The sequence below is a fragment of the Pipra filicauda genome, unplaced genomic scaffold (genome assembly GCF_003945595.2).
Source record: "Pipra filicauda isolate LSUMZ 115617 unplaced genomic scaffold, ASM394559v2 scaffold610_size221990_pilon, whole genome shotgun sequence".
Classification (NCBI taxonomy): domain Eukaryota; kingdom Metazoa; phylum Chordata; class Aves; order Passeriformes; family Pipridae; genus Pipra; species Pipra filicauda.
In genome coordinates this window covers 94255-110263 of record NW_024104766.1, presented here as the reverse complement: position 1 = coordinate 110263, position 16009 = coordinate 94255, and the positions used below count along the sequence as shown (strand labels likewise).

At 37.8% G+C, this 16009-nt stretch overlaps 1 protein-coding gene across 7 annotated transcripts in view; it reads left to right on the top strand.

Moving 5' to 3' along the window:
* The window catches only part of RAPGEF2 (Rap guanine nucleotide exchange factor 2), a 179049-nt gene that overhangs the window by 101142 nt on the left and 61898 nt on the right, over positions 1–16009 (top strand). Inside the window, exons 1-2 of one of the 7 annotated variants that reach the window (XM_039388131.1) lie at positions 6999–7172; positions 7680–8059. The exons of 2 other annotated variants lie outside the window; for them this stretch is intronic. In XM_039388131.1, coding sequence (XP_039244065.1) covers positions 8000–8059 — 60 coding nt within the window. In that variant the 5' untranslated portion in view covers positions 6999–7172; positions 7680–7999. Of the gene's footprint in view, positions 1–6827; positions 6855–6998; positions 7173–7560; positions 8060–16009 lie in introns of those variants that run through there. 4 more of the 7 variants (XM_039388133.1, XM_039388132.1, XM_027747971.2 and 1 more) reach the window with 4 other exon arrangements.

Genomic DNA, 16009 nt, shown 5'->3' with positions numbered 1-16009 from the left:
GGTTTCAATGGTGGTACTAATGACCATAACAATATAGAATTTGTATGGTTGATTAACCTCAGAAAAGTCCCTGAGATTTATTCTTACATTTTAACAGTGCAGTAGTAGGACACACATGAAAGAGGTATATGTTTATCCAGCTTCCATGAAATTTTCCTACGCTATTACACAGCAAAGAACGTGAAATCTTAGGGTTGCCTCACATGAGTGAAGAACTTGTGTCCCTGGATTCCTGCTGTGAAATTGGTATGGGCACAATGATATGTGAGGTTTTTTGTGGGCAATTTTTCTGTTTGTTTTTCCTCCAAGATAGTTGGCTGATTTGTATCTCAGTAGTAAACCTTGTCCCCAGGAGGTATGGATGACAAAGTGTTGTTTGGATGTGATAGAGAACTTGCTTGTCCTGAATGCCTGATATCATGATTCTTGACCTTACAAATGTGTTTTCTTTTTTATTTTCTTGTGTTTTTTCACAGTTTAAAAACAGAAAGCACTTCTGCATGTTCTCCAATTTAATTAACACACACATTAAATCTCGTCCTTACACCAAAGTGAGAAAATTTTGTGAGTGTTGGGAAAAACTTCCATCTATCCTCACAGAATGCATTTTTTCCACTGCTGAAGTACTGAAACTATTAAGACAATGAAACTAATCTGTGACCATTCTGCAAATTGAAATCATTAATACCTCAAATTTCAATGTCTAATTTTCAACATTTAATAATGATAATTTATAGTTTTAAAGCCATGTTAATATGCATTAAACTTTGTTTGTGTAAGTAAAAATGCTTTACTTTGTGTAAAAACCACATCACATAAAATGACTTCACAAACATACATATTATATATGATTTTGATCTAGCCTGTAAAATATGCTATGCAAGACCTTATAAGTGTTTCAGGAACACAAAAGATACAGTTATCTTTTTCTTTTTTCTTTTTTTCTTCCTAAAAACATTGTTAGAGTTAAAGCATAAATAAATATGGAGAGAGAAAAGTTTGTGCTCTGGTACTGTGGTGAGCCTTTGCTCAAGTCAGTTTTGTAAGCTAATTTAGATATTCTGGAAATGGGAGATCTTGTCACATTTGGGATGAGTATCTATCAGTAATAGGTTTTCTTCATGTCTGTTTCAACATAATTGTCGTACATAAGAGAATTCAATGGCAACTATTTTAGATGAATGCTACAACTTGCTCCCATTTTAAGATGGATGGCATGCAAACAGTTTGCTGTACTGAAAACAGAGCTAGACACAGAAGGTGTCAAATGAGTCTGCTGTCAAAGGGATGATTGGCAGTCTATGGCACATCCACCCAGCTGAGGCACCAGCCTGACTGCTCTGGGCTTGTCATTATTTTAAAGATCCGGATTATAGATTCATCTGCAGCAGCAGCAGCTCAACAGAAGGGCATTTGTTCAAATGGTCTGTAACATTAGTAAATGTGTTACCAAAGCTGCATACACTACTGCATTGTAACTGTTGCTTTGGTGTTGCCAGTTGTGCAGTGAACATCGCTAGAATGATGTTAATACCGCAGCTTTATGAATAAAGAAAATAACTTGGTGAATACTATTACTTTATCTGGGTGTTTTGACCAAAGTGGTGTTTTAGTACCTTGGAGAACATATTTAGTAATTTTCTTTTATTCAACAGTTTTATTTAAAGTTCTCAAAGTTCTTGAGAAAATACCGATAGGACAGGTGTGCCTAGACCATCCCATGTCTGCATTATGCTGATAAATATGAACTTGCTTGCATGAAATTGGGTCATGTGGCCAGAGATTTAAATTGTTGGCAGTAAATTTGTCTGAATACATTAGAATAAGACTTATATATTGTACGGGGCATTTAAATGTATCATGGCATTTTGAATGAATTATTATTCTGGGTTTTTAGTGGTTTCAGTTGGTGTTTCTAAATCTGATGGGATCATGAGATTGCTAAATAACAATCTCTCTCATAAAGTTGATGGGAGGGAGAGAACATCAGCATTATAAAATTCAGAACATGCCCCTGGGAGCTTAACAGTTTTGTGTCCAATAGCCTTGAGCTTAAATTTAAGTTTTAAGCCCCCACTTCTTTCCAAGTGAGGAGGGTGGGGGAAAGAGAAGATAGTTCTGCCTTATTTTCCTAAAATTATGTACTCCATTCTTGCACTCTGCAATTTAGCTGTCTGTTAGTCCACCTACACAGCTGTGTAATATCTGTGTAATTGTCCCTTCACTGTAAGTGTTTTTTCTAGCTACTGGAGTCATGGACTGGCAGTAAATTTGGTGACCTTAGAGTGCACTGTTGGTGTTTGCCCAAGTTTTTTAACATGAAGGAAATGATACTTTACATTGTGTTTAAGGGGAAGGGGAAAATGTGCTGATAATTACTGGTTTTGAGGTACTTCGGGAAAAGAATGGAGGATGGTTTCTGTGTATGTAATCTGTATTAAAAATTAAGTACTCCTGTAAATAGTTGTGAGTTAAGATGACTGCCCGAAACTGAAGAATTGAGGTAATCTGTTATTGCAGCATTTGTCATTAACCTAAAAAGGTTTAATACTCCAAGCATTGTTGACACTGCTTAGGAGAATAATATCCATTTGAGATTATGTCCCAGAATGTAAAATATTTGAGAGCCATTACAGTCAGATGATACATGCTGTTGAGATCTCTACCAATTTTTACCTTGAATTCAGAACTACTGTTTATGAATCCCAAAACCTATGGGTAGTCCAAGGATGTCCAAACATCTGTAGCTACCTTTGAAAGGTTTTTCAGTGTTCTTGTCTGGAACTCCTAAAGAGATACTAGATTTCTTTATATAAATACAGTATTTTGAAAGCAGCAGGGATAGCTCAACTTGTGCAATTTTTCCACATCAGGTTTATTAACATCTCACTTTAATAGTGTAGAAGTGTTTGCAAAAATGTCTTGCTTTTTTTCAAACTTTTAAGTCTAAGCAAGGAGTTCTTACATGGGTTTTGAAAAACACATGAACCCAAAGTTGCACATAGGTTTTTTATGAAGTATGGGATCCATCCTAAGGTGATGAGGAAGCTGGTGAAAGAGCTCGCCAAGCCACTGTCCATCATTTACCAACAGTCCTGGCTCACTGGGGAGGTCCCAGATGACTGGAAGTTGGTGAATGTCACACCAGTCCACAAAAAGGAGGACCCGGGAAACTACAGGCCTGCCAGCCTGACCTCAGTGCCTAGCAAGGTTATGAAGCAGATCATCCTTAGTGCAATCACACAACACCTGCAGGATGGACAAGGGATCAGACCCAGTCAGCATGGGTTTAGGAAGGGCAGGTCCTGTCTGACCAACCTGATCTCCTTTTATGACCAGGTGACCCACCTGCTGGATGAGGGGAAGGCTGCAGATGTGTCTATCTGGACTTCAGCAAAGCCTTTGACACCGTCTCCCACAGCATACTCCTGGAAAAGCTGGCAGCCCAGGGCTTGGACAGGGGCACCCTGTGCTGGGTTAGGAACTGACTGGAGGGCCGGGCCCAGAGAGTGGTGGTGAACGGGGCTGCGTCCAGATGGCGGCCGGTCACTAGTGGTGTCCCCCAGGGATCAGTGTTGGGCCCAGTCCTGTTTAATATCTTTATTGATGATCTGGATAGGGGGATTGAGTGTACCACTAGCAAATTTGCAGATGACACCCGAGCTGGGGGGGAGTGTTGATCTGCTGGAAGGCAGGAGGGCTCTTCAGAAGGACCTGGACAAGCTGGAGAGATGGTCTGATTCCAACGGGATGAGGTTCAACAAGGCCAAGTGCTGGGTCCTGCACTTTGGCCACAACAACCCCATGGGGACAGAGTGGCTGGAGAGCAACCAGGCAGAAAGGGACCTGGGAGTTTGGATTAACAGCAGCTGAACATGAGCCAGCAGTGTGCCCAGGTGGCCAAGAGGGCCAATGGCATCCTGGCCTGTATCAGGAACAGTGTGGCCAGCAGGACCAGGGAAGTGATTCTTCCCCTGTACTCAGCACTGATGAGGCCACACCTGGAGTACTGTGTCCGGTTCTGGGCCCCTCAGTTCAGGAAGGATATTGAGGTGCTGGAGCAGGTCCAGAGAAGAGCAACAAGGCTGCTGAAGGGACTCAAGCACAAGTCCTATGAGGAGAGGCTGAGGGAGCTGGGGTTGTTTAGCCTGGAGAAGAGGAATCTCAGGAGAGACCTCATCACTCTCTGCAACTACCTAAAAGGAGGTTGTAGACAGGTGGGGCTTGGTCTCTTCTCCCAGATAACCAGCAGTAGGACAAGAGGGCATGGTCTTAAGCTCTGACAGGGGAGGTTTAGGTTGGATATTAGGAAAAAATTTTTTACAGAGAGAGTAATCAGACATTGGAATGGGCTGCCCAAGGAGGTGTTGGATTCACTGTCCCTGGAGGTTTTTAAGCTGAGATTGGATGTGGCACGGAGTGCCATGGTCTAGTAACCACAGTGGTGTTGGATCAAGGGTTGAACTTGATGATCTCGGAGGTCTTTTCCAACCCAGTTGATTCTATGAGTGTGATTTATACGTGTTCGTGAAATTTTCCAGGATATATTGTTCTGATTTAAATACCATTAATTCTTCCCTGTAACCTATAACAATTCACTGTACTTCTGCTTTAATTATTTCTTATGAAATTTAATTTGTATCTAATTATTTTGTGAACTGATAATGGACAGTACATATGATTACACTACACCACTCTACTTGGAAATGGTGGTATTGAGGAGGAAGGAGTTGGGAAATGGAATTGACCATTAGTTTATTGAAATTGTTTTGACTTACAAATTGTTTGTGAGTGGTGTTTTCTTCACCTAATTACATAAATGTCACTTTTCACATTTTGAATGTAAAGTAAAGTAGCTTTTCTTCTATTTTGGAAACCACAAAGTTTTTGTCACTCTTGATGCATGTGAATATCAATTAGGCTTTGTCAAGTTGATAAAAATTTTTGCAATCATGTACAAAGTACTGACTTGATTTACTAACAGATGAGTAAAGGTGTTATAGTATTGACCAGCATAAGTAGTAAGAAAGTGTTTCATATGAAATGGATTCAGTCGTGTTTTCATGTTACTCTTGAAGGCTTATGCCACAGAAACCTGGACTAGATTCTGGTTGGAAATATCAACTGATACAGAGTGGGATGCATGTTGATAGTTATGTGTGTGATGAAGTTCAGAAAGTGGTGTGCTGCCTTCCTGTGCTGGGAAGACATTTCACTTTTGGCAGAACTTAATTTTTTTTCCTGACATGAGTATGAAATACCACACTCAAATTCTGCTCATGGTGTTAACTGCAAGGCCACTGAATCAGACTCAAGAGGTTTTTAATTACTTTGTCAACAAGTAGTATTTTTTAATTTTGTACTAGAGAGGGTTTGCCATAGCTTCCTAGAATGCATAACTTCTGTTACTTCTGATCAACACTTTATCAGAAAATTGATTGTACTCACCAGTAAACTGTTTTACAAGGTTTAAGCATAATTTAGCAATTTAAAATCATCTGTTAGTTTCAGTGGCACATTGCAAAGACTTTTTAAAATCCTAAACTAATTGTTATAATTGAATAATTTAAAGAATAACTTATCTTTTAGAATATACTACAAGACCAAGAGTACAAGTGTCATAAAACTCTCCTAAATGTAAATATATTCAATTTAAAATGTATGCTGTGTATGAAACAATTTTCATAGAATAACTGTGCAAAAAATAGATTAGAATATTTCAGGGTGTTTTCTGGCTTTACTAAAATTAATTTCCACTAATTTTTATAGCTTCATTTACTAGCAGTCATTGTCAGGAGTGAAAGAAATCAATGTGTAATCAACTAAACTCATTATTAGTGGACATGTAATTTGATGGAAGGCAGCTGCAGATTTTATGACATAGTATTCTGTAGTATCCATTTTTTTCCCCTGTGTATTTATACCTGTGTAACAACTGTTAAGTCTTTTTTCTTTTGTTGTCCTTGTTAAAAACAGACAACAACAACTTTGAAGTTATTTTTAGGCCAGGTGGTCTCTGCTTTTAAAGAATGTGTTGTGAAGGTGTTATAGAGAACTTTACTAAAGATGAAGCCTGATGGAAGAGTACCATGTTCCTGGCTTGGTCAGTCCTCTGTCAAGTGGTACAAACTCATGACTCTCAAGAGGTACATTGTATAGTACTAAGTTTGTTTATTGCTTGAGCATGGTCCCTGATTGCGTTTCATTTTGGCTCCTCTGTAGTGTGATTTTGCTTGTATAATATGAGAAGTGGTGTAGTGTAAATGGGAGTGACTGGGGAAATTTCTAAGTTTAAGACATAGTTACAGTCTGAGTGGAGAATTATAAACGCCATATGTGTGTCAATCTCTTCCACAACCTGTATCCCCATGTGTTTTCAGTGGAAACTTTATATTCACTGTGCAAGGAGAAGCAGGTGCTGTATTCAGAAAGACATGAAATGGTGTGTTAAAAGGTTCTGGATATTTACCTCCCAAAGCCCGTGAATGGATGTCTGTGGCCTGTGTAGTAGCGAAGCTGCTGAAAATCTGAGAGAGCTCATCAAGTGCACTGTTTATAAATACGTGATAACAATGTTTACAGCTCTGCAGGAGCACTCTTTTGCAGGGGGTGGAAAGGGAGGTGATGTCTCTGCTTTAGCATTGTCTTCTTGAAAAGTCGTGTTCAGTTCAGGATTTGGCGAGGTAAACGTGGGTCCTCATTCCCACCCTGACTTCAGTGATATTCTTAGGAGCCAGCAGCAAACGGATCCCTCCCCTCTGGGGATGCCTTGATCTTCCGAGGCTGATACCAGACACAGGCAGGAGCTTGCTGTTTTATCTGCATTGTCCATCTCTACCTTAATGAGTGAAACAGTTAAGTATCGGAGGGGGCGAGCCTCAAGGAATGTGTCTTCCATTTAACTGGAATATTTCGGTGGATAAAAGGAGAGGGAGGGAGAGGAAGAGAGAGAGAGAGAGAAATGCACTTACATCACTCGAACTGCATTGAGTGTGTGCCTGTGTGCAGGTTAAGAGACAGACTTCAGTGTCTTTGCTTTCTGCAGGAAGCAGCAATGCCGTTTGTATCCTAAGAGGAATTTTTTATTTAGAAAAGGAAGCATTCTTTCTACCCAGGAAATGGCTTTCCTTGTGCGTTGCTATGCCAACTGCCTGCAGCCATGGTCTTCCAAAGTAAGCACAATAACGTAATTATATTGGCGTATTGCATTCAGACTCATGATTCTCTGGGTTTTTGTGTGTAATTGTGTTGTATTTTAGTTGCTGACTCTTTGGGCGGTAGAAGTGCTTGTCTTGATTGCGAGGAACAGGCATCATAGAATTAAATGTCCATCAATGTCATGCTGCTGAGATTAATTGTGCAAACTTGGTTAGCTGAGTGAACAGAGATCACTGGTCACTACTCTGTCAGCATCATTAGCAGTCAGGGGAGGAGGTCCCTATTCGTGTGCGCTGCCCTGATTTTGGGGGAGTGGAGGGTAGTGGTGGTGGGGAGGGGGGGAGGCTGCATGTGTGAGTGTGTGTGATTGCAAATGAAACAGGAGTATTAACAATGCTTGGCTGAGTGCTGGAGGCTGATTCCTGCACCCTGACTAATATAATACTGTATTAAGCCTTTTTGAGGGAGCCTCTGTGCAGTCAGCCATTTTAGCTTTTTTCCTCTTTTTTTTTTTTTTTTAGCTTCCCATTCCTCAGGCTCAGGGAATGATTTTCTTCCTCTGAATGGATACTGGATATGTAGGGTTTCATCAGGCTCTGTACATCCTGACATGCTTAGACTTTCAGTGTTACAAAAATGGAGACTAACGCTGTCATTCGGGTTGCTGCTCTGCACTACAAGTGCGAGGAGGGGTTTGAGCTTACCAGTGGTGACACTTTTAGCTCCAGCTTGGCTTCACCCCCTCCGCCTCTTTTTAATTTAATGCTGTAGAGGGTGACTTGCCATCCATAAGAAATTGGTACATGATGTGTAAATTCAGTTCAGCTTATGTTTCTTCATTATGAAACCACTTGCAATCCCAGCTAACCATGGAGTTATGGGCCAGCAGGAGAAACACTCAGTAAGTATTGCAAATTCTGTTTGTTCTATCAATAACCTGTCACAGGCAAACTGCATGGAGATTGAAACTGCTTGTCGTCCTGCTCATGGGCTTTCTTGCTTGTGAATTTAACAGTGGGTTTGGAGGGAAAGCTGTACCTGTGGCATTAGGGTCGGTGGCTGTATTTAAAATTGTTTTTAGCTTTGAAAAGACAACTCTGTAGGTTCTTTTTGAATGTTAAATGTACTGAAAAAATGCTGACATACTTTCATTGGGCAGGAAGCTGTGAGCATTCAGTTAAAATCCCTATGCATTTGTTAAAACTTTAAAGAAATATGTAAGCTGTATAACAAGTGATATAACTGTAGGTGTTGATAAGAATAGATTTATTCTGTCTAGTGTATGGTACTAGTGCACTGTTGCCTTGTAGCATGGCGTTTAACATCTGTGATACACTTATGCTGAAATTGCAGAAACTGTTAGTAAAACATGGAATGAACAAAAGGCATAAGTACTGATGCTTTCTAATTGATCCCATGAGTCAGCTACACCTTTGTCATGCTTTAATCCCATAGGCTGCCTGTGTTTATTGTTTGGGAAAAATGCATTCATAAGCAGAAGAGCAGACATTATTTAAGAAGGCCTCAGGTGTCAGGAATTAGAAATTTAGGTTTTGCATGACAAAAAGGTTCTGTAAGTTTTATAAGAATCTATAGATTCTTATTGCTCAGTTAAAATGTTTAAATCTTCATGCTGGATTTTATATGGCTCACTATAATTTTAATCTTACAATTTGTTTCTTGAAAATATATTTATATATATATATGTTCTGTGCATACTCTGTGTTAGAATGTGCATGGGCATGTGTACAGTGTGTTCTGAATATACAGCTAAGAATTGGAAATATTGGGAAGAGGTGATAGCAGAAACTTTTTGAAGGAGGAACATTTTTTCCAAGAATTCAGTTCTAATGGTGTAGAAATACAGAAAGTAATCTAGCAATGTTTCAGAATGTGTCCACTGGATTTTTCTTATGCAAGTATCAAACATATCACAGTTTCTTGTTGTAGACTTTTGTTCCTTTCCCTTTTTAATTACATTCTAAGTATAAGGGAGTTCATGTTACCAAACCATTTGGTGTTCATGAAATATTTAGAACTGAATCTAAAAAAAGAAAAAAAAATCTCCTTCTGAAACTCAAGTACCGAAAAAGGGGAAATAGAATAGTATATCTTGAATTTGCAAATAGGAATAAAATGAGAAAACTGCATGTGTATTGATTTTTCCTGATCTTTCTACTCTTGAAAGAATGTTGATGAAAAGTTCTGGATTGACTAGGGTAACACAGCAAGTCTAAGTGATATGAAATAACTGCTTATATACAAAGGAAAAAATTAAACTAGCACAAGCTGTCATATTTTAGTTGTATTACTTTGAATTACTTAAATCACAGAGATGGACCAAAATTTAGGAGTAGTAAAATGGAAAAGGTCAAGGTATTGCTTTACAAAAAGTTAGTTTACCTTAAGAAATGTCCCCATCTATGCAAGAGAAAGAAATCATGCTTTGACATAGGGCTGGCATGCAGTTGCAGATTTTGCAATAAGCAAAAAACATAGTTTAGAGATTATATAGAAGTTTAAACTGTTAGTACACAATGTAGCTCAACAAAACCCACCATTTTGGCAATGAAACTTTTCATGCTTGTTCATCAGGTAGATGTTATTTCCCTTGGAAAGTGGAACTGAAATTGTTGGTAGAGAGGGAAGGGAAGCTTGGAGTTTCAAGGTATACAGACTTTGTCTTGCTTTGCCTAAATGGAAAACTTACTGAATTCATTATTTCTGGTAACTAGTTATTTTCATGTTATTATGTTCCCAGAATCCTAAATATTTTATTGATATCTGACTCAATCTTTTTTCAAGGAAAGAGGCTTAATTACTTCTCTGACATCCCCACGGTTTGATTTGCTGGGACAATCTAAAACTGAATGCAAAAATCTCCTGTGCAAGGTTTCACAAAGTTCTGTGAATTAGTTTTAGTTAATGCTGTTATATCTTAATTTCACACTATTTTAGTCAGGGAATGAGGTATAAGGTTTAAATCTACTGTTCTGCGAAAATGGTATGCAAACTGACCATTATGTTAATCATGGTGAAAACGGAGAGAGGAGGAGTAAAAAAACTCTCTTGCATTTCCTATATTGTTTAATATAAAAAATAAAATCAGTGGCATCAATCAATTGTACTGGTCTTACATGCCTCATATTTCGTAAATTGAAAGAGTTTGAAGCTACAGATACCTGTCTGAAAGTGAAGCGGATCTGTGGGTGATGTTCCTTGATACACAACTGTTGTCATCTGTTTAACAGGGAGGAAAGATATGCTCTGGGTGAAAGATGGCAGAAAAATGAAAGCTAGATTGTTGCAAAAATAGTTCTGCTTAGTTCTTTTATTTAATGTACTTAACCAGATTTCATGTAATTCATGGAATCTTAGAATGGTTTGGGTTGGAAGGGATGTTAAAGATCATCTAATTCCAACTCCCCTGCCATGTGGGCAGGGACACCTTCCACTAGACCAGGTTGCTGAAAGCCCCATCCAACCTGTCCTTGAACACTTCAAGGGATGGGGCATCCAGCACTTCTCTGGGCTTCTTCAGTAGGTTCATTCTGTTTGGCTGTGTCCTTGTTGGTTATAAGAGTCCTCTCAACTAGTTTTGTAGTGCTTTTGCTATAATTTTCCTAATCTTAAATTTTAGGAAGATGAATGATGTATCAATAAACGTTGCTTTGTGGATGTTGAAACAACAATCTCTTGAAAAGCTTTACACATTCCATCTTATATCTACTTTATTATGTGAAAACAATCACATGAAGGTCTAGAGCGTAAAGGTTCCTGTGATAGGCTTGGACCTTTTAAAGTGTTAGCTTTCTATCTAATTTCTCCTTTTCATCTTTGTACATGTTGTTTGTAGGAACTTTTCTCAAGGTCAACTAAAAACAAAATTAAAAAATTGACAGGTATAATGGCTTTTAAAAATGTGACTTGAGATACATAGTTCTTTTATGACTGTTTAATGATTAACAACTCATGAATTGCAGAGTACATTGGAGTGACTTATGGACAATCTGTAAGAAAGTGTAAGTTCTATTTTTACTTTGGCTGTAATAGAAATAAAGTCTGCTCATAAAGGATAAGTTTCACTTCCAACCCAGTGACTCTTCTTTAGTGATCATGAAGGTACTGCAGTCTTTTGATGTGCTTGACCTGTCTTGAATTACTGAAAAATATTGAAAGCAATATCTCAAATTTTTGGGTTGTTCTTACCATATTTTAGTTCACAAAAATTTGTGACTCTCACTCCTAGAAAAGAGAGGGAAATAAGTGGTATTTTGAGGAAAAGTCTTGAGTGAGAATTGTTCAAATATGGTTATTTTAGTTTGATGTATAGTAAGTGTGCTGGTTGGCGTACTTTCCTAAGAAGTGTAGACCTATACAAAATAAATATAATTTTCTATTACTGGAAGAGATCATCGGTATTTTTTTATAAAAAATGTAACCTGATACAGTTATTTGTCCTTTGAGTTAGCATCACACATCACTAATAAGACATGGGAAAGAGACGTGGTGTTGTGATCAGGTGGCTACAGTTGGTAAGCTTTTATAAATTTGTATAAATATATCTGAAAAAAAATAGATTTATGAAAAAACTCTGGCTAGGTAGTAGTAACCTGTTAGCTGCTGTAGCTGCTGGTGGGTTGTGATTTTGTTCATCTTAATGGATTATGTTGCACTGGGACTTGATACAGGCTTTCTTCTTTTGTTGTTAGGCACCTTTATTTTTAGCAGAAACCAGATTTCTAGTTTGGCCCTTTCTGATTATTCCTTTCCTTTTAATTTGTGTATTTTGAAGAAAAGTTATCTTCTCTGAAGACCAATAAGGGGTGACTGCAAGATTCATCTCAAGATGGATAGCTCTAATCTAATGAGCAGCTGTTTGATATTTTGGGCTAGTTTCATTGCTCAAAAGGCTAGTTTGTGTTTATGGTGTAGTATTCGAGTTTTACTTAGAAAACAAAAGCATAAATATTTTTCTTTTCTGTGATTTTTTAAGATGCTTGTAACTACAGCGTTCATGCAATTCATTAAAGGATTGTGGGGGAGGCATCTTAATTTTTCAGGTAGGTCTGCTGAAGGAAATCTTTGGCAAAACATAAGGACAGAATTTTGAGAACTTAAGATGCTTATTTCTCAGCATAGGTAGATCTTACAAAATCCATTCTTTGAATTCTTACTTACTTGAATTTTTGTGTATTGTCGCAGTTCAGGCACCCGCACCCTAATGATCATATAAAACATTGGTTTTAAGGGACTTGTCTGGCATACTACCTGAGATCTGTGGTATACCCTGGCTAAATTCCTATTCTCCAGGATAACATTTAACTGCAAATTTTTCCAAAAGCTTATAAATGGCAGAATTTAGGTCATTTCATAGGAATGACAGTGTGACTGCATTTAGAGACCTGGAGAGATGGCAATGAAAGTATCCTTGGCAAATAGAAGATATCCTGCTATCTTTCTGTTATGGTTTCAAGGCCTGGGGATTGCACAACATATTTAAAGGTGAGAAAGAAAAGAAAAAAAAAAAAAGAAAACCCTCTAAACCACAACCAAAAAGGCTACCATCTATATGTATATTCTGCGTGTGTGCAAAATATTGTTTTCTCTACCTTCTCAAGAAGTAGCTAAAATTTCTTCAGGTCAGCATGGACAGTTGGTAAAGAAGATTGCACGGTAGGGCATTTTTTAGCAAATTTATGGGGTAGGAGAGTTTCAGGCCTCACAATGAGAACTGGGAAATTAACATGATCGGTATTACGGCTCTGGTTTGTGTTCTGAAGTGGCCAAATCTGTTGGAGTGTTTGCACAGTGCTATTTATGATGGTACATACTGAAATGTGGTATTTATAGTCACAATGCAGATGTGAACCTGAAAAGGAAAGTCAGCTTCTTCCAAAATGCTATTTCGAGACCGACAGACTAAAGCTATTTATTATTCCTGAGTTGTTGGCACTCCTGCCTGATCTTCAGATGTACTGAAATCTAGCTGAAATTGAGTGCTGCTGATATGCAACAATTAAAAAAAAAGAGAAAATCATCCAAGCAACCAAAAATCCCAAACATCAAAAGAAGCAAAAAATCCTAAATCCCTTAAGTTACAGTTGGTTTGCTCCCAATTCTATGAGTTAATAAAGACATAGGAATAAGAGAAACTTTAAAAAGCAGAAGATAATGTGTTGTTGTTAAGTAGCATAAGTTAAAAATACCATGGAATTCATATGCATGTTGAGTAGCATGAAGTTCATTGTAACTAGAAACAAGCACTAAGGGAATCCTATGCCTCAGTATCTCAAGTTGATTATTCCACCTGCAAAATAATTGCACTCCCTTGCTAAATACTGGCTCAAGGGTTTTATATACTTATGCTGGTACTTAAACAATTTCCAAGTGATGTAAACTTAACAGTTTACCAAATGAGACTGTAAAAATATTCCAGTACAATGAAGTAAATTAGGTTTTTGGAAACTTCATTTTTAATTATCTAAGGCAGGGGATCTCAGATAGTGATATGCAAAGAAATATGTAGTTTATAAGAGGATTAGAAAATGCTGTCAGATGTGCTGATTGTTTTTACAGTCATGATTGTCGCTGCTGCTGGTACTACCAGTATGCAAAAGTGAGGGGAAGTGTCTCAAGTTCTGTATCTGCTGCTGAGATGACCTGAAGCTTATCTGCAAAATACTTGATAACTTCACAGGTGGTCTGTAAAATCAATGAAATATCAAGAGATAACCAAAATGATTTGAGAATTTTATAAACATTTAGGCTATATTCAGACCATCAGCAATCTGGAACAATGATGCTGATGCTGAAAACTCTTAAATATAATTTTTTTAAGGTTATTTAAAGTTTGTTTTTCTTCAACTATCTTATATATTTTTTATTTCTTGTTGTATTCTAGGCTTTAAATTGTTACAAATTAGCCCTTAATAGCATCCTTGATGTTTGAAACACTGAACTAATTTTACTAACCCCCTTCAGGAATACACAGTAGTGTGATTTTTGTTTGACTGAAAAAGAGATAAGATTTTCAAGTTCTCAGGATTATTTTATTAAAGTCTGATTTTTGTTTTTGATATCTTAGTTGCAACAGCAGATCTGCTGCCAGACTAGTAATTCTTTTCACTTACTATTCTGATGAATTCTTGTTAGCATTTTCTAAACTTCAAAATTAATAGAAATAATACTACTAGAAAGAAAAAACCCAAACCCTTTGATAGGGTATTTCAGGAGTTTGTGCAGGTGAGTGTAATACTAAACCATTTTTTCCCAATATTCTTTATTGCCAATGGATGAGAAATAGAGTTAATATTAAGTATTTGAGAAACATGAAATATTAATGTCTTGAGATTTACCCTTGACCAAAGAACCTTGTACATGTCACATTTCATTTTCAATATTGTATTTAAGAATCTGGTAGCTGTAGTGCAACAGAGGTGTGGGATGACCCCTGCAGGTCTGCAGTGTTTTTAGGATTCTAACCTCTGCATCCTAAACCTATCAATCTGTTACTGAAATGTTACTGGCTCTTGTATGGTATCCCAGAATTGAATGGTTGGTGGTTATTCCAGTTTTGTCAGGTTGCCAGTAGTCTTTGCTGTTCATTTTGAGGTGGTGATGATTCAGCTGAAAACCATGGGATGCATAAACTGTGCTGAAGGGGTCTCTGCTCAGTGGGTTACTTGTGAAAGCTGAACCTGTGCCCAGAAGCTGGAAATTTATAGGAGTGTTTATCATTCCTTCCAAACCCCTTGTTTGTATGGGGATATGAGAAGGGCGGATCAAGGACAACAGATTGCAATGCTTTTACGTGAGTGATGTTGAAGGCAAATAGCTTTACATTATAATAGCACCTGACACAAATAGTGCTGCTACTTAGTCCCTAATACATCTGAGATGTACAGGTAGAGCTATTGCCTTATTTTATGTTATTTTTTGCTTGGGAAGGATTGAGAATCACAACATTTGGTGAAATAACTGGAAGATAGGAAATTTTGTGTATATGTTGGTTCTAATTTACTCTTGTGATGCTGGACTTGGTTATTAGACTAGCAAGATTCTGGTAATTCTGGTAGCAAGAGTGTGGTCCTTTTGGGCAAAAGGCTGCATCTGTCTTTTTGGGTTGCTCTTGCTGCAAATGTGAAGCTTGCTACCATGAACCAGTGTTACAGTGTTTAGCTAACCTGGCATTCTCTACTTGACCTAAACCTTAAGCTGCTCAAAAAGCTAAAAATAAGGGCATCAGTCTTTTTTTTGATCACTGGTCTCCATTGCAAATGTTGGAACAGAAAATCCTGGCATATTTAGTTCCATTTTCGTGAAAAGTGAAAAAGGATTTTCCTGAATGGGGAGTAACCTGCTAAACCTCCCAGCTTGGGGTGGGTAGTTTTCTAGCCTGAGTTACAGGCAGTCAAGTTGATGTTTCCTGTAATGTGCTGTTCCTACCGACGCCTGTCTGGAACACCTTAAAAAGGCATCAAATAATTTGATCTGCTACAAATTTCAATAGTTCCAGTCCTTTATAGTGTATGCAGTGTGACTACCCTTCCTTAAATTCATATGGACTTTCTAATTTTCCTTATATTTCTTCTGAGTTCCAGTTTAGTGACTACTGTAATTGACAACAGAAAGCTCTGAACCATTTGACAAAATGTGAAGATTTTTACTTTGAATGTGAAGATGGTTGTGACTCCCTACACTCAAATGTATCCATATCTCCATGGTATTTGCATCTCTTAAACGGAGGTGACAATTCTCCTTTGGTCTGGGAATATGCAAACTGGTTTAACACTAACCTTCTCTTTCAGTCCCAGTTTCTCAGTTGGATCAAGAGCCAGTTGCTTTTCAA